At 45.8% G+C, this 24,424-nt stretch overlaps 1 protein-coding gene across 1 annotated transcript in view; it reads right to left on the bottom strand.

Annotated features, from left to right (window-relative positions):
• MBLAC1 (metallo-beta-lactamase domain containing 1) overlaps nt 1-24,337 on the bottom strand; it is a 38,573-nt gene extending 14,236 nt beyond the window's left edge. Inside the window, exons 1-2 of the mRNA XM_030845953.3 lie at nt 22,411-24,337; nt 6,335-6,396 (exon numbers count right to left, since the gene is read on the bottom strand). Of these exons, the coding sequence (XP_030701813.1) occupies nt 23,028-23,843 (816 nt within the window). The 5' untranslated portion in view covers nt 23,844-24,337 and the 3' untranslated portion in view covers nt 6,335-6,396; nt 22,411-23,027. The remainder of the gene's footprint in view (nt 1-6,334; nt 6,397-22,410) is intronic.
• Nucleotides 24,338-24,424: the final 87 nt, after the last annotated feature.

The raw sequence follows: 24,424 nt of genomic DNA, 5'->3' as shown, positions 1-24,424 counted from the left end.
ACACAGACTGATACACTAGTAGTTCCTAATGAATCCCTTTTTTAAAAAAATTATTATTATTTATTTATTTAATTTATTTTTGGCTGCATTGGGTCTTCGTTGCTGTGTGCGGGCTTTCTCTAGTTGCAGCTAGCGTGGGCTACTCCTCGTTGCAGTGCGCGGGCTTCTCATTGCAGTGGCTTCTCTCGTTATGGAGCACAGGCTCTAGGCGCGCAGGCTTCAGTTGTTGTGGCACGTGGGCTCAGTAGTTGTGGCTCAAGGGCTCTGGAGCGCAGGCTCAGTAGTTGTGGCGCACGGGCTTAGTTGCTCCGTGGCATGTGGGATCTTCCCAGACCAGGGCTCGAACCCATGTCTCCTGCATTGGCAGGTGGATTCTTAACCACTGCGCCACCAGGGAAGCCCTGAATCCCTTTTTTGACATTTCTCTTTTTTGCAGTAATAAAAAGAGCCCTGGAATTTCAGTGGCTGTTTGACACAAAAGTTTATTTTGAACTCATCTGAAGTCCAGCCAGTGTCTGGGAGCAGCCTTCCACACTGCTGTCCTCCAAGCTGCTACTCGAGAACCCAGGTCCCTTTCATTCTATGTCTCCACTGTCCCCTAGGGCCTCCCCAGAGGTCACTACTTGTCCTCTGCACCCAGCCCACTGATGAGCTGAGAAAGAGAGACAGAGACAGAGAGACAGAGAACAAAGGATTGCATGAGATGTTTGATGTCCAGGCATGGAAATGGTATGCATCTTCACTGCCCAAGTTCCAATGACCACAACCTATTCACGGTCCAAACAGGGAATTTGGGAAACACTGTCTTCAGGAAAAGAAAATGCAACTAGCTAGCCCCTGCTTCCCATCTTTCTAATGTATTTACATTAATTTTAGACATAGTAATCTGTGTCTAATATATTTTATAATTATATATTTTTATAATTGTATATTTTTCTCTTCATAGTCAAAACTAATACTGTGATTTAGTTTCTTGTATAGCGATTCATATTTCCTTGTCTCTCTCTTTCTTCCTTCCTCTCTCTTTCCTTCCTTCCTTCCTTTCTTTTTCTTTCTTCCTTTTCTTTCTTCTTTTCTTTCTTTCTCTTTCTTTCTCTCTCTCTTTCTTTTTCTTTTCTTTCTTTCTACTTTTCATCAATAAATACTTATTAAGCACCTGTGATGTCCAGGCAGTGTTCTAGGTTCTAGGAAAACAGCAGTGACCAACAAGAAAAAAAGATTCCTGTTTTGTGGTGCATAAACTCTGGTGAAAAGACTCAGAAACAAGTAACAAAATAAATATACATACGACTCCGAAGAATGAAAAAATTTGTGAGAAAAAGTAATGTGAAAGTTCAAGATGATGAGGAGGGAGGAAGATGCTTCTGAGGCTGTTTCATTTGGGCTGAGTCCAGAGCAATAAGGAGCCAGCTCTGTGACGATCTTGGTGATCATCTCTGTCTCATGCAACCCTCTGCCTCTTTTTCAACTACAGCTCTGCAGCTGAACATGCATGAAGAAAAAGTTCAACCACACTGAATGTTCTCACTTTAAAACCTCAAGGGGGCCTAATGCTGCACAATAATCATGGTGGTTCTCAAAATGTGATCCCCAGACCGGCAGCATCAGTATCACCTGGGAGCTTGTTAGACATACAACTTCTCAGGCCCCACCCCAGACCTACTGAATCAGAAATCCTGGGGAGGAGCTCAGTCTGTGTTTCAACAAGCTCTCCAGACGACTCATGCACACTGAAGTTTTAGAGCCACTGCACTCATCCCACTGTACTTCTCTCTCCTGAAACCTTCCTCATCTTCACACTCAGCTGATGACTTAACCTATTTTCTTGGGCAAAATGAAGAAAAAACTTTCCGTGCTCCCAAATACAATTGGTCTTTCCACTACAGCTCTAAACCTCATTCCCTCTTGCCTATTCAAGAACATCACTCGAAAAAAAAAAGAAAAAAAAAAAAAGAACATCACTCGACCAATTTTCCCCTCTCCCTCCTAAATCATCTTCCTTCTCAATAGCCTTATTTCCATCACATTCCCATTAGCATATAGACATGTTACTTTTTACTTTATTTTCACATGCTTAAGTATTTTCAAATGAATTACAGACATCATGATGTTCCACTCCCAAATATTTCAGTATATACCTTTAAAAAAAACCAGAATATCTTTAAACATAACCAAAAGTAGATTCTTTGCATCTAATACTCAGTTCATAATCAAATTTGCTCAATTGTCCTTCAAGAGTTTATACAATTGTTTTTGCAAATCCACATCCATTCCAGGATCTGGTGTTCTGCCCCTTGATTTTTTTTTGAAATACAGGCCAGTCCTTTCTTTTCTTGGCCCTGCTGCATGGAAAAGCCAGGGCCATTTGTCCTGTCAAATGTTCCACCTTTGGATATTTCTGATTGCTTCCTTATGGTGGCATTTAGTTTGTCCTCTATTTCTTGTAATTCCCATAAACTGGAACTTTTCTGCTTGTTACACAAATGGTACAGAATTATAGCAGAAAATTAAGGAACAGTTAATGAATCATAAACATAAATTAATTATATTAGGGAAAATTACATTTCCAAAATTAAGTATTGTTATGGTTGTTTCTTTTGGGACTTGTTTATTTCTGTTCCAGTTATTATGTTCTTCTTTCAGATCAATTTTTAAATACATATATTTTTATTTTCTGTAAGATGAACTTAGTGTGTTATGGAGGTTAGATACTAAATAGAGTTTGCTTGTAGATTTTTTGATGATGGCCATTCTGACTGGTGTGAGATGACATCTCATTGTAGTTTTGATTTGCATTTCTCTAATGATTAATGATGTTGAGCATTCTTTCATGTGTTTGTTCGCAGTCTGTATATCTTCTTTGGAGAAATGTCTGTTGAGGTCTTCTGCCCATTTTTGGATTGGGTTGTTTGTTTTTTTGATATTGAGCTGCATGAGCTGCTTGTAAATTTTGGAAATTAATCCTTTGTCAGTTGCTTCATTTGCAAATATTTTCTCCCATTCTGAGGGTTGTCTTTTTGTCTTGTTTATGGTTTCCTTTGCTGTGCAAAAGCATTTAAGTTTCATTAGGTCCCATTTGTTTATTTTTGTTTTTATTTCCATTTCTCTAGGAGGTGGGTCAAAAGGATCTTGCTGTGATTGATGTCATAGAGTGTTCTGCCTATGTTTACTCTAAGAGTTTTATAGTGTCTGGCCTTACACTTAGGTCTTTAATCCATTTTGAGTTTATTTTTGTGTATGGTGTTAGGGAGTGTTCTACTTTCATTCTTTTACATGTAGCTGCCCAGTTTTCCCAGCACCACTTATTGAAGAGACTGTCTTTTCTCCATTGTATATTCTTGCCTCCTTTATCAAAAATAAGGTGACCATTTGTGCGTGGGTATATCTCTGGGGTTTCTATCCTGTTCCATTGATCTATATTTCTGTTTTTGTGCCAGTACCATACTGCCTTGATTACTGTAGTATAGTCTGAAGTCAGGGAGCCTGATTCCTCCAGCTCCGTTTTTCTTTCTCAAGATTACTTTGGATATTCGATCTACAAACAATAAATGCTGGAGAGGGTGTGGAGAAAAGGGAACCCTCTTGCACTGTTGGTGGGAATGTAAATTGATACAGCCACTATGGAGAACAGTATGGAGGTTCCTTAAAAAACTAAAAATAGAACTACCATACGACCCAGCAATCCCACTACTGGGCATATACCCTGAGAAAACCATAATTCAAAAAGAGTCATGTACCACAATGTTCATTGCAGCTCTATTTACAATAGCCAGGACATGGAAGCAACCTAAGTGTCCATCAACAAGTGAATGGATAAAGAAGATGTGGCACATATATACAATGGAATATTACTCAGCCATAAAAAGAAATGAAATTGAGATATTTTTAGTGAGGTGGATGGACCTAGAGTCTGTCATACAGAGTGAAGTAAGTCAGAAAGAGAAAAACAAATACCGTATGCTAACACATATATATGGAATCTAAAAAAAAAAAAAGGGGGTCATGAAGAACCTAGGGGCAGGACAGGAATAAAAATGCAGACCTACTAGAGAATGGACTTGAGGATACGGGGAGGGGGAAGGGTAACCTGGGACAAAGTGAGAGAGTGGCATGGACATATATACACTACCAAATATAAAACCGATAGCTAGTGGGAAGCAGCCGCATAGCACAGGGAGATCAGCTCAGTGCTTTGTGACCACCTAGAGGGGTGGGATAGGGAGGGTGGGAGGGAGGGAGATGCAAGAGGGAAGAGATATGGGGATATATGTATACGTAGAGCTGATTCACTTTGTTATAAAGCAGAAACTAACACACCATTGTAAAGCAATTATACTCCAATAAAGATGTTAAAAACATAAATAAATAAAATAAATAGAGTTTGCATGTGAACCGCCCCCACCAAAAGTGGCTGGTGAAAAAGCCACATTTCCCAGACTTTCTTGCAACTAGGGATTACCATGTGACATACTTCAAGCCAATGACATTTCTGAGTTGGGCTTCAGGAAAGTTCTTTAACGGGCAGAGAGACTTGGCTGGTGAATGTCTTTTGCCCTTTTCTCTTTCTTTTCCTGACCTCCTAAGATGCAGCTCTGGTGCTGGGAGGGAGCAGACATCTTGTGACCATAGGAAACAAGCAAATGCTAAGTTTGGTTGAAAGGAAAGTTACAGGGAGCCAGGGTTCCTACTGGGATCACAGGTCTGCTGTGCCCCCGCACCCAGGCTGCCTTCTTCCAGACTTCTCCTTATGTGAGACACACAATTTTTCTCTAATTTGTTTAAGCTCCTGGGTTTTGTTTATTTGTTTCTGTACTTCAGAGCTGAATCCATGCCATATTTCACACAATTGTGGATTTTTCAGCTTATTCTAATTCAAACCATTTTTCTTTCACATGATTGAAATCTGTATTATTACATGCATACCAAAAAAAAACTGACACAAAAGAGCCAACATCAGGGCATCACTTGTAAAATCACTGACATTTAAAAATAAAGAAAGAATCCTTTGGGCATTTAAGCAAAATAGGTTTAAGTCACCTATAAGAGAAAATTTAAGATTGACTTAGATTAATAAACAACAACATTGAACACTAGAAGACAGTGGAACAATGCTTGCAAAGACCACAAACTATAAGAAAACAAAACAAAAACACCCAAGAATTTTACACTCACATCTTCAAGGAATTCATGGAAAAGACTCTGACAAGTACAGGTTTCTGGTAACTGACTATACTGCTGAACTGAATGAATAAGCATTTTCAGAACTCTAATGGAAAACTGATGAACTCATAAAAGTGCTAACAAAAGATCAAGATGAAAAAAAATTAATTACACGGGACTGAGTGAACTGATGAGGATGATTATAAGTTTTGTGACTTTCTGTTTGAATTAAAAAAAAAATCCCACAAGGACTCAGAGGCAAAAAATGTACAAATCAATTTTCACTGCAAAGTAAAGGAGCTGTTACAGTGGAGGATTCCTGGACTGAATGTCAATATTATGACATAGTGTGAGTGTGTTTCGTGTTTGGTAACTGCAGTCATTGTTGCTTCTGTTGTGGTCATCCATTTACAATGCTCGGTGTCAGTCTATTTATCTCTTGTAAAAATAAAATACAGTGTGTGTGTATGAAAAAAAAAATTGTTGAATTCCACCCATGAACTACGCTGAACATTTCCCTGGACTCCCCTGGTCCAGGCACTATGCTATTTGTATCATTAAAACTGATTACGGTTTTCTTCATATTTATCACCAGTTTGACTTCCATAGCTGAGGCTTACTCTGCTATCAGCAGGATTCCTTGGCTCCTTTGGAAGTTTTCAAAGTGAAAATCCAAGAACACAAATGAATTCTGGCAGCCAGAAGTCCTTAATTTAGTGTGTGGGTTCCAGTGAGATGAGAGGAACTGTATTTTAGGATTAAACAATTAGAAAACCCTGAATTAAACTTGTGGTGTACTCATCACATTCTTTTCTTGGATTCATGTGCAATGTAACTGTACTTGACGTGATCCAATTATGTCTTAAGTTCCTGATTGCCAAAGCTAACTGAATAATAAAAGTAATGTACCAGTCATATTTACAAAAGTTGTATAGAGCCAATGACCTTGGAAAGGGCATCTAACCTCTAATTGTGCATTATGGGCCATGTGGCCCCTACAAATCATAAAGAATAATCATTAAAATGCTAAAACTCAATTATGAGTTCAACAAAAGGTAGGGACTCTCCATTACATTTTATTAATATTGAAGGAGGACGAAGAGCATGAATGGGCACAGACTATAGCATCTTTTTTTTCTGGTCTGTTGTGTGGTTCCAACCTCAGGACACTTACTGTGATCACACTTACTGTAATCCCTTGCACATCTGAACAATTTCATTAAAGAGAAAGGTGTCCTGAAAAAAAAAAAAAAAGAATTTTACACTCAGCTAAAGTATTACACAACTGTGAAGGCAACAGACCAACATTTCAAATATGTGATAATCCAGGAAATACAGCTGACTTTCTAAAAGAACAACAAAAGTCAAACTTCAGTCAGATAAGAGATTACTGATAAGATTCAGCAATTCTACTCCTGGGTATTTATCTGAAGAAAAGGAAAACACTAACTCAAAAAGATCTCCCCTCCATGTTCATACAGTACTATTTTTTTTTTTTCGGTACGCGGGCCTCTCACTGTTGTGGCCTCTCCCGTTGCGGAGCACAGGCTCCGGACGCGCAGGCTCATCGGCCATGGCTCACGGGCCCAGCCGCTCCGCGGCATGTGGGATCTTCCCAGACCGGGGCACGAACCCGTGTCCCCTGCATCGGCAGGCAGACTCTCAACCACTGCGCCACCAGGGAAGCCCCATACAGGACTATTTACAATAGCCAAGATATGGAAACAACCTAAGTGTCCATCAATGGATGAATAAAGAAAATGTGGTGTATATACATAATGGAATATTAATCCATAAAACAGAAGGAAATCTTGCTATTTGCAACAACCTGGATAGACTTTGACAGCATTATGCTAAGTGAAATAAGTCAGACAGAGGAAGACAAGTATCGTATGGTCTCACATATATGCGGAACCCCACTCTCGATCCTTATGCGAGAGAGTTCTTTTCCCTTAATAAGGTACAACCTGGCACAGTCACACCCACACCTTCACATCTTGGGTCTTAAATGATGCCTGTGTCAGCTTCAGGTTCTTCCAGATTTCTTTTATAAGAACAAAAGACACTTTAAAAAATTTATTCACAGTTTTTGCCTTTCAACTCAAAAGGCAAAAATGCATATATTTTTTTGAAACTTGTAAAGCAAAGCTCCCAATTCTCAACTGCTCAGACATAGAGTCCTGTGGACTTCCATTCTTCTGGCTTTCTCTGGTTTCTATTCATTTATTCAAAAATACTGACTGAGAACCTACTATGTGCCAGGCTCTGCGCAATGTGCAGGGGATGCCACAGAGAGCAAGAGCAAGCACAGCCTCTGCTCTCATGTATAGTCGGGAGAGAGGATTCAATCAAATAAACATACCCTCCCAGACTTCAGACAACAGTGCAAAGCTACAGTATTCAAAACAGACATATGGATCAATGGAACAGACTAGAGAGCACAGAAATAAACCCACACACCTGCAGTCAATTAATCTTCAACAAAGGAGCCAAGAATACATAATGGAGAAAAGACAGTCTCTTCAGCAAGTGGTGTGTGTTGGGGAAGCTGGACAGCCACATGGAAATCAATGAAGTTAGAACACACCCTCACACCATACACAAAAATAAACTCAAAGTGGCTTAAAGACTTAAATGATACCACATAAACTTACATGATACCATAAAACTCCTAGAAGAGAACATAGGCAAAACATTCTCTGATATAAATCGTAGCAATGTTTTCTTAGGTCAGTCTCCCAAGGCAGTAGAAATAAAAGCAAAAATAAACAAATGAGACCTAATCAAACTTAGACGCTTTTGGTTTTTTGCACAGCAAAGGAAACCATAAACAGAATGAAAAGACAACTTACAGAACGGTTGAAAATGTTTGTAAATAATGTAACTGACAAGGGCTTAATTTCCAAAACATACAAACAGCTCATATAACTCAATAACCAAAAAAACAAACAACCCAATCAAAAAATGGGCAGAAGACCTAAACAGACATTTCTCCAAAGAAGACATACAGATGGCCAAGAAGCACATGAAAAAATGCTCAACATCACTAATTATTAGAGAAATGCAAATCAAAACTACAATGAGGTATCACCTCACACCGATCAGAATGACCATCATCACAAAGTCTACAATAATAAATGCTGAAGAGGGTGTGGAAAAAAGGAAACCCTCCTACACTGTTGGTGGGAATGTAAATTGGTGCAGCCACTGTGGAAAACAGTACGGAGGTTCCTCAAAGAACAAAAAATAGAGTTACCATATGATCAGCAATCCCACTCCTGGGCATATATCCGGAGAAAACTATAATTCAAAAAGATACATGCACCCCAATGTTCATAGCAGCACTATTTACAATAGTCAAGACATGGAAGCAATGTAAATGTCCATCAACAGGGGACTTCCCTGGTGGTCCAGTGGTAAAGAGTCCACCTTCCAATGCAGGGAACAAGGGTTTGATCCCTGGTGGAGAAACTAAGATCCCACATGCCATGGGGCAACTAAGCCAGGGCACCACAACTATTGAGCTCGTGCGCCTCAACAAGAGAGCCCACGTGCTGCAAACTACAGAGTCCATGCTCTCTGGAGCCCGCGAGCCACAACTAGAGAAAGAACACCCGCATGCCACAACTAGACAGAAGCCCGCAGGCCGCAATGAAGACCCGACGCAGCCAAAAAAAAAAAAAAAAAGTCAAGAAAGTAAATAACTTTTTTATAAAAAAAGTGTCACCTTTTAAAATAATAAATAAATAAAATGTCCATTGACAGATGAATGGATAAAGAAGACGTGGTGTGTATATACAATGAAATATTACTCAGCCCCAGGAGGCTGATTCCTTTGGACCACGTCACCCAGGTGCCTTTGCCCTCTGGTTTCCTATTGGGACCTGCCAATGGGAGACACCTGATGATCAAGGGGAGGGGATCCCCTCCTTGTTGAATCACCTTGGGCTGCTGTTTTCCTCCACCAAAGGCCTTCCCCCTACAACTAGGGCTACTTATTCCAGTTTCTGGCAATTGTTCCCTCTCTTTGCTCCTTCAAGCATATTGGCAACAAGGACTCCACTCTTGCTAGCCCAAGATGCTCCACCTCCCTTGTCGGCGTCCCATAATCCTCCCCATTCCTTTAGAAATGGTTCCTTTATTAAACTCTCCTCCATTCCCTCAATTTGAGAATGTCATCTGTCTCCTGCCCTGACTGATACAAATAGAAACTAATCTCCCAGAATTTACTAAAGTTACTCAATTATTTAATTTAAAAAGAGAAATGGCCTGACTGCACGGGCCCATTGTATACCAAAGAAATAAGAGAAACATATAGATGCATTATAATGAAAGATAAGAACATCAAATACAAAGAAAATTCTAAGAACTTTCCAAGTAAGAGCAAGTCGTGTACAAAGGAACAAGATTCAGATTGTTATTACAACAGTGACAATGAAGTAAAGTGTTGTAGAAAAGAATCTTGAACCGGGCGCCCGGAGCGAGGAGCCGGCCGTGGGGTCGCCACTAGGTGGCGCCACTGACACCCGCCGCGAAGGGGCCCAATGGCGGGCGGCCCCCAAGGGGTCCCTCTGCAGAGGACGCCAGCCCCGCCGGAGAGAAGAGCGTCCTGAGAGACGCTGTCGGGGTCGCGGGAGGAGGACAGAGTTGTGACCCAACCCACGTCCAAGACCCCCAACCCCTTCGTGCTGGGTCCCTAAGCCCCGCCCCCGCCCACTGCAGCTGGCCCAGCAGCCCGGACAGCAGCGGTGACCCGAGCTCAACCCTCCCCCGACCGTCCTTAGGACCCTCCCTCCCCCGTGACTATCCCCTCCCCACGCCACTGCAATCCAGCAGCGGGTCGCGAGAAGGCACTCACCCCGTCCTTCTGCCCCTCGGCGACCCCAGAGCCCTCCTTCCCCAGTCCAGCCCCACCCACCCTCAGGCTCGCCCCCTGGCCCGACCCTGACACAGTCCCTTGTCCCCAGCCCGCCGGAGCCCTCTTCCCCACCCGGGGGTCCCGCCGCCTGTCCCCGTGGCCTGAAGCTCCCCGCCCGCCACAGCCCAGCGCCCACTCCCAACCCTCCGGGTAGCCCACCGCCCATCCGGCCTCTCTCGGCTTCCGACATTTTAACACAACCGCCCTGTACTGACCCCCAGACCCCGGGTGGAGGCTCCAGGCAGCTTCCTTCAGGGGCCTGCAGGCTCCTCCAGGGACCGGCTGGGAAGAACCCAAGGAACAGATGAAGCGCTGGGCCCTGGGCACCGCGACCGCCCTGCCCAAATGAAATTGCTCGTATTTGCAAATAATATATCTGATAAATAGTTAATATCCAAAATATACAAAGAACTCATACAACTCAACATCCATAAGACAAATAACCCAATTAAAAAACAGGCAGAAGACCTGAATAGACATTTTTCCAAAGAAGACATAGAGAAGGCCAACAGACACATGAAAAGACGCTCAACATCGCTAACCATCAGGGAAATGCAAATTGAAACCATAATGAACTACCGCCAATAACAAGTGTTGGAGGATGTAGAGAAAAGGAAACCCACCGTGCACTGCTGTTGGGAATGTAAATTGGTGCAGCCACTATGGAAAACAGTATGGAGATTACTCAAAAAATTAAAAATAGAACTGCCATATGATACAGCAACTTAACTCCTGGGTATTTATCTGAGGAAAACAAAAACACTAATATGAAAAGGTATATGCACCCCTATGTTCCTGCAGCATTATTTACCCAAGATATGGAAGCAACCTAAGTGCCCATCAGTAGATGAATAAAGAAGATGTGGTATATATAAACAATGGAATATTACTCAGGCATAAAAAAAATGAAATCTTGCCATTTGTGGCAACGTGGGTGCATGTAGAGCATATTATGCTAAGTGAAATAAGCCAGAGAGAAACTAACACCATATGAACTCACTTATATGTGGAATATAAAAAATAAAACAAACAAAACAAATGAAAACAGACTCACAGAAACAGAGAAGAAATGGGTGGTTATCAGAGGGGAGAAGTTTGGGGATGAGGGCAAAAGAGGTACAGGGGATTAAGAAGTACAAATCTACATTTATAAAATAAGTCATGGGGATGTAATACACAGCATAAGGAACATGTTCAGTAATGTAAGAATTTTGTATGAAGACAGATGGTTACTAGACTTATCATGGTGATCATTTCATAATGTATGCAAATGTCAAAACACTATGTGGTACATCTGAAACCAATGTAATATTGTATATCATCTATATTTCTATAAAAATAAATAAGTACAGGAGGATTGTGTAGGTTATATGCAAATACCTATGCCATTTTATATAAGAGATTTGAGCATCATAGAAATCTAGTATTCACATCCTCGAATAAAAAAGATCATCTACAGGGCTTCCCTGCTGGCGCAGTGGTTGAGAGTCCGCCTGCCGATGCAGGGGACACGGGTTCGTGCCCCGGTCCGGGAAGATCCCACATGCTGCGGAGCGGCTAGGCCCATGAGCCATGGCTGCTGAGCCTGCACTCTGCAACGGGAAAGGCCACAGCAGTGAGAGGCCCGCATACCACAAAAAAAAAAAAAAAAAAAAAAAAAAAATGAGGATCAAAATAGACCCTGCTTACCTCCTGGGGCTGCTGGGAGAGTTAAGAGCTATTTTAAAACCTAACCTGGATGTGTTTTAATCAGGTATGGTAAGACACACATGCAAATGACTGTTATGAAGGAAGCAGTTTATATTCACAAAACCATAAAAACAAGATGCCCAGCACTCCACGCAGGGCCATGCAGGGAGGCACTAGGGTCAGTCAGGAGGCAGAGGGAGGGAGGGGGAAACATGGGCAGGAGCCTTTGTTGTAGGTTCTGCGAGAAAGACAAGGCAAGGGAGAGCAGGCAGGTTTAGGATCAGCTGGTATGAATAATGTCTGCGGGCTCTGGGGATTAGGGGCTGTCCCTAGTTGCCTGGCACCTGGCCCTGGGATGAATATGGCAGAAGAACATGGGCCTCCTGGAGCATAAGAGCCAGATGGAGGAGGTGGTGGGGAGTGTGGGCTCTGGACTTGTTGGTTTGCATATGACAGGTGAGCTCCTGGGCACGTCCATTGCTCTTCTAAGAACTGGCAGCCCTGGGAGGGACAGTCTCTCCCTGGTCAGTGAGGCCCCAGATGTCAGAGCATCAAGAATACAGCAAATAAGAAAACATGGCCAACACGAGTGCAAAGCACCCGACACACAGGAAGCGGGAGATGTCATCCCTGCCTGTTTCAACTTTGTGGGGCCTGGGTCTCCCTCTACTTGCCTCACATAGTGAAGCAAGCTGAGAGTCTTCCCTTCCCAGCTGGACTCTAGTTCCTGGAGGGCTCACTGCACGCCTGCACCCAACCAGGGCAGGAGAAGCCTTCTCTGGGCCCCTCCCTGCCTGCAAAACAAGAGGAAGTACACAGAGTGCTGATGTCGGCAGAGGCCCGTGGACAGCCCACGGGAAAGAGCAGAGACCAAGACCTTGCCCTTCGTACCTCCCCCTTCCCTGTGCTCTTTCTTTGCCTCATGTGTCCTGCCTCACCTCAGGGGCCACACTCACATCCCTCCTGCCTTTGTTTCCCCAGACCCTGAGAAGGGGCCGGCTGAATGAAGCACAATGAATGACCCCCCAGGATGGGCTGTGGAAGGAAGGGGAAGTGAGGGAGGTTAATGGGGGTGGTTGGTGGGGGAGGGGCGATCTTGGGTAAGCATGAAGCTCACGAGGCAGACAGACCTGAGTGTGGTCCAAATCCAGACCTGGAGGGAACCAGAGTAAGTGAGGTCACCTCCCTGTGGACTTTGAAAGATGCTTGGGCTGAATTGGTGACAGGAGTTCATCCTCCCTTCCCCCAACAGGAATGGGAGAGTTTGGGACTCTCCATGACATTAAGGCTCTGGGCCTCAGTTTCTCCCTGGGTAAAATGAACATAAGGATACATCACCACAGAATGTTGTAAAGCTGAAAATGAGAAAACGCAGGTTTAGGGCTTGACTCAGATAAGGGGGTTCCATGAAAGTGCAGAATCTGTCCTCTGAGGCCTATAAGTGCAGGCACGTAGAGAAAGCCAGGACTACCTGGCTGGCCATGAGAGAACTGTGGAAAACACCTATTAGGATTGGGAAAGAAACTGAGAAAAGGAAAAAGGAAGTTCAAATCATGTCCTCCCACCCCCATGGTCCATTCTGTGAACCAATGCCAACGTCATCCTGGAGAGTGGGTGAGCAGAGCCTCCATCCCAGCCAGCCCTGGGGGGGCCACCAAAGTTCCCAGCCCCCAATCTCTCACCCCGCCCACCACCAGTCACAGGCGGGCAGGGCCTCCATCAGAGGGGGTCCCAGGGACTGTCAGCTGGATGGCTCATGACTGCTCTGACCTTCATCCCCTCTGTCCAGGGAAGGCTCTGGATGAGCCAGGGTCGCACAGCTGCAGATGGAACCCCCTGAGAAGCGTTATTAAATACAGTCTCTGGGCTCACCCCGCAGGGCTCTGTACTCACAGGGTGAAGCCCAGAGATTCTGTGGTGCAGCCAGGAGGAAGCATCCAGAAGGAGCAGAAGGCTCTGTGGGCTCAGCAAGACTGGAGTTCAAGTCCTGGACCCGCCACCTCAGAGTCCTGGACGTGGGGCAGGGCGTGTCTGAGCCCCGGTGTCCTCCTTGTAGAGTGTGAGGACAGAGGGCCCTGCAGATCCAGTCCTGCATCTCTGGGTGGAGGCGTGGCCTCCAGAAGGCCCACCTTCTGGGTAGGTGGGAACCTGCGCCCACCCTCACCTCAACTCAGGGAGGGTGTGAGACTGCACACAGGGAGCAGAGCAGGGCGGGAGGGGCCTGGTGGGCCTTGGTTCTGCCTGGGGATGAAGGGGGGCACTGCAGTGTCCCCTACCTGCAGAGAGAGACCACCAGCATGCTGGTGCCCCTGGTGCCTGGGCTGGGGGCTGAGGCTTGACCACCAGCAGCTCCCTCCTCCTCCTCTCTAAGGGGCTGTAGCTGGGCAGGGACTCAGGGCCGTGGACCTCTCCCTGAAGGAGCCTGAACTGGTCCTGCTGTCACCCCTTTCCCTGGGAGGAGAGAGACACTCAGAGAAGCAGAGAAAAGGAGAGACAGACACACAGAGACACAGAGACTGACTCCTAAGGAGATGCCAAGGGGGTGGCAGAGGCAGGGAGCTGAGGGAGAGAGGAGAGGCCCCAGCTGGCCCAGGTCAGGACCAGCCCCTCAGTGTGCAGAGCGGGGCAGGGAGCCCTAGATCATGGTTCCCTTTGCACTGACCACAGAGAGGCCCTTTTGCAATATAGGAAAAGAAGCCAGATTGATAAAGGAAGTGTCAGTCATGGCAGGGGTGGGCGGGTTTGGGAAAGGCCCCTACCCTCCTCAGTCCTCGGAAGGAGCCTGGTCCTCGCTCTCCTGGTGCTGAGACTCCCCGCAGGCGGCCCCTCCACAGGCCTCCCCTCTGGCCTTGAAGGCTCTGCTTGTCTTCTCATCCCAGGAGGAGGGCAAGGCCATGGGTCTGAGGATGGGGATAAGCAAAGTGGGAAAGAGGATGAAGCTAAGAACACCAAACACTTTTAGCTGGAGTTGTTTGTCACCGCAAGAGGCCAAGGGACCTAGGGCAGCACCTGGGTTGAAGGGGGAGGGATGGTGCTCCGCATGGCTTAGAGTTCCTAATAACAAGGGTGATACAGTAACAGGAAGTGATAATTTGGGGGGCAAGGAAAGGGTATAAGAAAAAATATACATTGGAATTTTTACTTTTTTCTTTTTTTTTTGCCTCTCTACACTGTGTCACTAAATATATCCCTGCACGTTCACACATCCTCGTCCAGTAAAGCTTCAGGCCACCAGAATACACATTTTTTCCTCACTCGCATACATACCCCCTCACATCAGCATTGGTGCACTAGACTCTGTAAAAAAGTTTCAGTCACACTTTGTTTTTAAACTTGAGTCAATATAAACCTTGTTCAAAATGTTATGAAAAAATGTACATGTTTATACAAGGCAGGTTGTGACAGGACACTGGGGTTCTTTCCCCGTGGGCGGCCCCAGGAGGAGAGGGCTGGAGTCTCACACATTTGTGTCTCTGTCTCCTCCCACCACCCTTCCCACCCAATCCCCCAGGAACCAGCAGCGCCCTGCCCCCCTAGTGAGTGCACTCACACCCCTATTCCCTGGGGAAGAAGCTAGTTGACCTTTGCCATTTTCCCCACACCCCTGGAGGAGGGGGCCAGGATCAGTCAGGCCCTCTCCAGTGTAATTGTTCGCCCCTCTGGGCCAGACCAAAGGGACGCTGCTCTGTACAGGTAGAGTCCAAGGAGGTGTCAGCTCATATCATTGCTATTCACGCTGTAAGTGGAATTCTTCATCGAGTCGTTGACTTCTCGATGGAATGCTGACAGATTCTGGGTGAACCTACAGAGAGGATGCATGTAGGTTGGGGGAGCAGGGTGGAAGGGAAAGATCTTTGCCTAAAATGTTTCTAGCAGACAAGTGGCTACTGAGAGGCAGAACGTATGAATCAGTTGTTTCTAAGGTCAGTTAATCTCAGTCTTAAGACTTTAAGGGAAAGTTGGGCTAGTTTTGCACCCCTTTCTACCTGACAAACTTCATGGCAGGTCTCGAGATCTGGTCAAATCTGAGGCTCTGAGGATCACCTTGGGTTCATGGCAGCACAAAAGGAATCTCACTGACAGAGACGGGAAGTAACCCTCACAAAGTGAGAGCTGGGAGAGGATGAAGCTGTCTCATTTCTTAATGCCAAGAGACCTGTGCTGTAGACCACCTGAATTGTACTCAGTGCAACTGAGGAACTGAATCCAATTAAAAGAAACTTAAAATTCAGTTCCCCAATCACACCTAATTTAAAATTCCATACTTTAAATTAATTAAAATTAAAGAAAATTTAAAAATCAATTTAGAAAAACCTGACGTTCAATTCAGTTATCGGACAACTTCTAAGTATGTTTGGAACAACTTGAGTATGGGAATCTAATTGCAACTGTAAGTTTTATGAAATCTAAATACAAATCAAGTATTTCCGATGAAAATGTAGCATATGGGGCTTCCCTGGTGGCGCAGTGGTTGAGAGTCCGCCTGCCGATGCAGGGGACGCGGGTTCGTGCCCCGGTCCGGGAAGATTCCACACGCCGCGGAGCGGCTGGGCCCGTAAGCCATGGCCACTGAGCCTGCGCGTCCAGAGCCTGTGCTCCGCAACGGGAGAGGCCACAGCAGTGAGAGGCCCGCGTACCGCAAAAAAAAAAAAAAAGAAAGAAAATGTAGCATATGAATTGAGATGCCCTGTTAAGTGTAAAATACACAGGATCTTGAAGACTTAGTACAATAAAAAGAATCTCAAAATTCTCAATTTAAAAATATTGATTACACATGGACACATTATTTTGGATACATGGGTTAAATAAAATACATCAAAATGAAAAAAAAAAAAAGAATCCGCCTGCCAATGCAGGGGACACAGGTATGAACCCTGGTCCAGGAAGATCCCACATGCTGCAGAGCAACTAAGCCCGTGCGCCACAACTACTGAGCCCACGTGCCACAACTACTGAAGCCCGCATGCCTAGAGCCCGTGCTCTGCAACAACAGAAGTCACCATAATGAGAAGCCGGCGCACCACAACAAAGAGTAGCCCCCGCTCGCCACAACTAGAGAAAGCCCGCGTGCAGCAATGAAGACCCAATGCAGCCAAAAATAAATAAATTTTTAAAAAAACCACATTCTATCTACTTTAAATAAATAAATGCATTGATAATCTGTCAAATTTTAAAGGAATTATCAGAGGGCAAAATCTAAACGAAACTGGGAACTCAGAGAGTAATACACTAAAGACTGCTTTCCCCTTGAGGGCATTTGCCAAGCTCAAGAAACTTGCGATTTGGTGTTCAGGAAGCCAAGAGCAGGATACAGACCCCAAAGTCTTTGACAATGTGGTGAGTCTAATAGGAAATTGCCTGCTTGGCATAAAGTCAGGGTCTCAAAGTTCTACACCCTCATATTGTGTGACCTGGAGACCACCACGCCACACTCAAGCAGAGGATTTCGAAGAATTTGACTGTCTTGGACCTTGGTCCAGAACAGACAGAGAAAACTCTTTCTGGAGAATTTATACCCACAAGCCAGCCCTTAGGTAGATGTGCAGTCCAAATTCACAGAACCATTGGTCTGAAAAATCTCAACCTGTGTTAATTTAACACACTCTAGGAAGTTATTAGCCTAAATTTTTGGCAGAAGCAAAAATTTTCTTTGGAGAAGCCCACTATCAGATGGGATTCTTCTATGCCTATTTGGTAACCTCTGAATTCAGTACCAAATTAATAGAAAATTTAATACCAGATTAATGAGCAAGGGATCTTATTTGGGTCACATTTAAATTAACCATAAGGTGTTGCTGTTAATAGGGGTAACTAACCCAGAGCCAAACATGCTTATGATTTAGATCCATTTACTGTTCCTTACAGTCTCTGTGGCCTTCAAACCAGCTTTCCCATTTGTTACTTTTTGGCCATCTTTCCAATTTCTTCTTTTAGTTTTTTGCTCTTGTTAGCAGCTTTGACTTGAATTTGTCATTCCAATATCTAATATTAAATTAACTGCTTTTAAAATTATTTTTCCCCAGCTTTAGTGAGATAAAACTGACTAACAAAAATTGTATATATTTAGGTTGTATAGCGTGATTTTTTTAAGGTGTACAACATGATGGTTTAATGTATGTATACATCGTGAAATGATTACCATGATCAAGCTAATTAACACATTCATCACCTCACATAGTTACCTTTTCTTGTGTATGTGGCAAGAACACCTACGATCTACTCACTTAGCAAATTTCAGGTATACAATACAGTGCTGAGTATAATCACCATGCTGTACATTAGATCCGCAGAACTTATAACTGAAAGTTTGTACCCTTTGATCAATATCTCCTCATTTCCCCCACTCCCCAGCCCTTGGCAACCATTTTATCCTCTGGTTCTATGAGTTCAACTTTTTAGATTCCACATACAAGTGAGATCATACAGCATTTGCCTTTCTGTGTCTGACTTATTTCCCTTAGAAAATGTCCTCCAGGTTCACCCATGCTGCCAAAAAATGGCAGGATTTTCTTTTTTAAGACTGAATAATATTCCTCTGTGTGTGTGTATACATATGTGTATCTCACATCTTCTTTATCCATTCATCCATTAATGAACACTTATGGTGTTTCCATATCTTGGCTATTGTGGATAATGCTACAGTGAACATGGGAGTACAGATATCTCTTTAACATACTGAGTTCATTTCATTTGGATACCCAGAAGTGGGATTGGGATCATATGGTAATGGTAATTACCATGGTAATTCTATTTTTAATTTTTTGAGGAAACTCCATACTGTTTTCTATAATGGTTATACCAATTTACATTCCCACTAACAGTCAGTACACACAGGTTCCCTTTTCTCCTCAATCTCGCTATTACCTGTTATCTCTTTTCTTTTTGATAATAGCCATCCTAAACAGGTGTGAAGTGGTATCTCATTGTGGTTCAGATTTGCATTTCCCTGATGATTAGTGATGCTGAGCACATTTTCATATACCTGTTGGCCATTTGTATGTCTTCTTTGGAAAAATGTCTATTCATGCCCTTTGACAATATTTAAATTGGGGTGCTTCTTTGCAATTGAGTTGTATGAATTCCTTATATATTTTAGACATTAACCAAGTATACAGTTTGCAAATATTTTCTCCCATTCTGTAGGTTACCTTTTCATTTTGTTTCCTTTGCTATGAAGAAGCTTTTTAGTTTGAGGTAGTCCCACTTGTTTTTGCATTTGCTGCCTTTGCTTTTGGTGTCATATCCAAAAAAATCACAACCAAGACCAATGTCAAAGAGCTTTTCCCCTATGTTTTCCTCTAGGAGTCTATTGCTTCAGGTCTTACATTTAAGTCTTCAATCTGTTCTAAGTTAATTTTTGTGTATGGCATAAGGGTCTAATTTCATTCTTTCGCATGTGGATAACTGGTTTTCCCAACACTACATGGTAATTCACAAAATTGAATACTACGCATGTGAAAATGAATGAATTACAGCTACCCACAATAAATGGGTAAATCACCCCTCTTCTGGAGGTGAGCCTGGGTGCAGATGCAGAGTTTTCTGGTAAGGTGGCTTGAAGCAGAGATAGGTGGGACAACGGTCTTTGCTTTCTCTGTGAAGTAAGTGCTGCCCCCTTCCGGAAGTGAAGAGGGAATGATGTGATGTGATTGACAGGAGCTTTGGGCAATGGGAGAAGGCATAAAAATTGCATTTAAGAATGTATATAACAAAACACGGGAATTCCCTGGCAGACCAGTGGTTAGAACTTGGCAATTTCACTGTCGGGGCCTGGGTTTGATCCCTGGTCTGGGAACTAAGATCCCACAAGACACATAGCGCAGCCAAAGGGGGGAAAAGAAAAGGAATGTATATAACAAAACAGAAACAGACTCACAGATATAGAGAACAAAGTAGTGGTTATCAGTGAGGGAAGGGAAGGGGGGAGGGGCAAAATAGGGGTATGGGATTAAGAGATCCAAACTGCTATGTATAAAATAAATAAGCAACAAGGATGTATTGTACAGCACAGAGAAATACAGCCACTTGTAATAACTTTAAATGGAGTACAATCTATAAAAATATTGAATCACTATGTTGTATACCTGAAACTAATATAATATTATAAATCAACTATACTTCAATTTAAAAAATCAAAAAATAAAAATAGAACCTAGGATAACCACCCCACCTCCCAAAAAAGGGGAACTTTTAGCATCACCAATTTGTGCACTAACCCATTGTGGTACGTTGCAACAGAAAAAAATGGCCACAAATTCTCTGCAGCTCCTTCTATCAAGATGGAGAGGTTATTTCCTCATCCCTGAATCTGGGCTGGCCTGCTTTGGTCAACAGAATGTGATGTAAGTGATATTCTGCAATTTCTGAGCCTAGACCTCAAGTGGCCTTGCAGCTTCTGCTCTCAAGCGGCACAGTAGGGAGAGGACATTTCCAAAAATAATGACCAACACCAGGTATCACCTAATGCTAAGTGAACAATATAGAGAAGGCATAGCTAGAGTTTAAAATAAGGTTGGCAAATTCAGGGGAGGTTTTCTGTAGGAGGTGAGAGAGCTGAGCCTGGGTGTTTGAGATGGTGGAGAAAAGCGAGAGGATGGGGAGTGGAGGGGGAGCGGGCTCAAAGGCCCGCAGGAGAGGAGGGTGTGGGTGTCTGAAAGGCAGTGGGCAGTCACCCAAACTGGAGCGGAGAGCTGTTCTTGGAGAGCACTGGGCAAGAAAGCCTGGGTTATTCTGCAGCCAATGTCTGCCAATGACTTGTGAGTAGAGGAAGCTGATCATATAGGTCCAGTTTTCCTAAGAGTTTTCACAAAAAAGAAGTTTGAAAGAAACAATCACTCTGGGCCCAACCTCCTAATATCTTAAGCACTTTTTCCCTCTGTTGTCAGCGGTCTCCCCATGCTGTTGTCCTCACTCCCTGCCTCTAAGGGATCATTTCCATCAGCGTTTGTATCCATTCACAACTCATCTTGAAAACAGCTGAAAACACAGTCAGAACAGCTTAGGCACGAAAGGAGTTGATTAGCCCAGGTGATTAGCCTGGCTTCCCGTGCTCACACCTGTCATCTGGTCTGTTTCTCTTCACTGCCCACTTCTGCCCCCTACCGTTCAGCTTCATTCTCTCATTCTCAGTTCCTCTTTGGTGGCCCCAGCACCAGCGGGCTCTTCCAACAAGGGGGCAAGATGACCCATCCTCCCATGTCAGTCTTGCAGGAAAGAACGAGACTTTTTCCCTTAGCTCCAGCAAAACCCCTAAGATTACTAAGACTGGACTAGCGTAGGTGACCCATCCATCCTGGAGACAATCAGTGTGGCCAAAGGGATGTGTTGCTCTGGGTGACCAGCCCTGAGTCAAGGGCAGGATATCCATGTTCTAGAAAGTAAGTCAAGACTGGAACTTTTATCTGTATAACTTGAGAGTGTACAGCTCTAAATAACCCATCCCCTCCTCTCTCGTCCTCCGTGCAGCCCTGAAGCCAGTGGATCTACACACCACGTATCAGTTGGGTTCTCTGATGGCCGTGGACACTGCTCGGGGCATAGTGCGGCACTGGAACGCACAGCTGGCCCCTGCGCTCCCTCCACACACCAGTGGCCTCATTACAATTGGTGGCCCATGAAGCGGGGGGGGGGCCTGACGGGGGGCCCCCACACCATGGTGGTGCCTGGGCACCCACTTCACCACCTTTCTTCTGTCCATCTTTATGCAACGACTGGCAGGCATCTGGGCAGCCGTGGCTGCACTGCTGGCCTGGGAGCCCTGAACCCTGGTGATCATCGAACTGGCCAACACCGGCTACAAGTCTATGTAAAGCAGCAACTGGTTTACCCTCCAGGTGAACGCGCTCCTCTGAGCTGCCTTTGCTGACCATGTGGCCTTCGTGGACGCCTGGGAAATGACCTCCAGCCTGGCCTTGCGTGACAGCGTCCACCCGGAGAGGCTCATCGTCCACAACAAGGTGGACTTCCTCCTTTCTTTCCTCTTCCCAACTGAGTGCTTCTGTCCACCCTGGGGCTGTGCGAACGGAAGACCCAAGCTCAGGAACCCAGCTGTGAAGAGGACCACAGCCACAACAGGACTTCTGGGATAAGGGCAGGTGCCATCAAGCTCTCTCACCTGAAGACCGCAATGGCTTTCGATCTAGTCCAGCCCATTCTATTGTTGCCCCACTCCAACCCTTCTCCACTCAGAACAAGAGTGGTTATTTTAAAACGTAAATGAAACCAGGTCAACGGTCTGGTCTTTTGTATCAGTATAAAGCCAAAGCCTTCTATCTCAGGACAAATCCAAACCCCTAACCATGGTTACCAAGGCCTTGCAAGATGTCGCTGCCCAACTCTGTAGGCTCATTTATTGCCACTCTTCCCCAGCGCTCTGCAACCCAACCCCAAGGTCCTCTTGCTGCTCAAGTAGGTCAAGCCTGCCTCGGGGCCTTTATACCTGCTGTTCCAGTGCCTGGAATGCCCCTCTCCCAGACCTCCGTGTGGCCAGCTTTTTCTCATTCAGTTCTCTCATCAAACATCACCTCGGAGGCTTTTCCTGACCACTCTCCCACCCCAGCACTCTATACCCTTCTCACCCTGCTTTTTCTGCATATCAGTAACCAGAACCCGTAATTATTTGGTTTACTACTATTATTATTTACCTGTCTCCTTGAGTTTGTCTGGCTTGCTCACTGCTGTATCCCCGTGACCTCGAGCCGTGCTTGAGACATTGCAGGTGTGTTAAGCAGCATTCATTGAACGAATTAATAACTTAAAGTCAGATGACTAGAATACCTGTCTGCCCTGCACCTTCTCTCAGCAAGCTGCTTCCTCTGAGAAACAGGCGATGTATCGCCAAAGCGTCTCCTTGTTGCACTTGCTGGATTATATCTGCATGATTATCACTATGAACGCTTCACATTTACATTTAGGGCAGTATGACTTTTTTTAATTTTTTATTGGAGAATAGTTGAAGGGCAGTATGATTTTCAATGCAGTTTCTACTTTTATTTTGGAAGACTCTCCCAAGAACATTCTGCCATTTTACTAATGAAGCCCGAGAGGTGTCACAAAGCTGTGCCAGTCCTTGGTCCTAGTGATACTGGTGACAGCTGTGGCAAAAGTACTCTGTCCTCGCTGGAAAACTGGCCTCCTGCGAGGGCTGGAAGTGACAACCCATGACTCCTCTCTGACACATCCTCTCGTGTCCTGGACGTCAGTTTCTTGTCTGGGGGTGGGGGGCTGGGGTCCCTGAAAGGCATTCAGTCAAGACTGGGGTTTATCGGTGCACCGTGGGCTCCTTGTCTCCGATCACGAGATCTGGCCGGCTGTTCCCCAGACCCTCTGTCTCTGGCGCCGAGGCTTCCCTGATCACCCTAAAGGGGGCTCCGTGACCAGGCACGACCACGTCGGCAGTGGCTAGGACCCTCTTCCGGCTGTGCTCCTGGGACACCGGGTCTTCACTCAGCGCCTGCCACGAGTCCTCGTCCCCATCACGTTCAAACACATCGCCCACTACCATGACGGTACCCAGGGCCGTGCCAGCCACCACCACGCTCACGTCCCGCTGGCCACCATGGCCGGGCGTGGCCCACACCTCGAGTCCCGGCCCCAACCGCAGAGGCTGCTCCTCAGCCAGCCCGTGGGGGAGGTAGCGGCCCCCGGGGAGGCAAAAGTCGTGCGAGACCAGCAGGGCCGCCGCGGGAAACAGCCCCAGGTTCCCGATGTGGTCCGAGTGTCCGTGGGTCCCCACCACGAGAGTCACATCTCCCGGGGCCACGCCCTGCCCCGCCAGGGCCCCCAAGAGTGCCTCTCGAGCCCAGGGCCCCGCGGTGTCCACGAGGATGGGGCCACGGGCCGCCTCCTCCAGGGCGGTCTTCGCCTCGTAGCCCTCGGGCGGGGGCTCTCGGTGGCCGGAGGCCGGGCCCCAGGCCTGGGGCAGAACAAGGGTCACGGAGCCGTCGGCGCGCACGGCGTCGCCGACCCCCTCGGGCTCCGCGTAGCCCTGCAGCAGAACCACCACAGAAAAGGCGTCGCCGGGCACCCGCAGCGGAGGCTCCCCGCGCAGCGGCTCGGTGCGCACTACACCGCTCATGGCCGGAGAGGGATGGGCTGGGGAAAGGAAGTGGGGCCTTCGGCGACTGTCCGCTCCCTTCGGGCTTCCGCACTCGCCCAGCCTCCGCGGAGTGAATCTCAGTTCCTTGCCACCCCTCTCAGACCCTTAAGTTGGCATCGCCCAACTGAACTTCGGCGAGAATGCACTCGTCCCTCAACGTCTTCGGCCACCACCCAGCTCGCGTGTGAGGTCCTCAACCGCCACCCTCCGGAGATAACCTTGTTATTTTCTTCATTCTAACTGGAGCCGCTCTCTACCTTGGACCTAGTTTTAGCTCCTCTTAGGTCTTGCCTCACTCTGACGAAAGAAGAGACACGGGAAAAGCGCGTGGGAGTTTGTCCTCTGCGAGCTCCCGTCACCCAAGTATGGCGGCCCAGGCGTCGCCGCGCACGTAACTTAATTCCGTCGCGTTTTCAGGCATGCGCGGATCGCGGCTGCGCAGTCCCAAGCCCGAAACCTGTCTCAACGCCCTGATCCATGCCACCCTCCTTGGGCTGCAAAACTACAAAGCACCGTTAGCTTTTAACAGGACGGCGACCAACGGCCCTATTCACTGGGCG

The sequence above is a fragment of the Globicephala melas genome, chromosome 15 (assembly GCF_963455315.2).
Source record: "Globicephala melas chromosome 15, mGloMel1.2, whole genome shotgun sequence".
NCBI classification, from domain to species: domain Eukaryota; kingdom Metazoa; phylum Chordata; class Mammalia; order Artiodactyla; family Delphinidae; genus Globicephala; species Globicephala melas.
The sequence above is the reverse complement of the archived record's forward strand: the minus strand, read 5'-3'. Positions and strand labels throughout refer to the sequence as shown.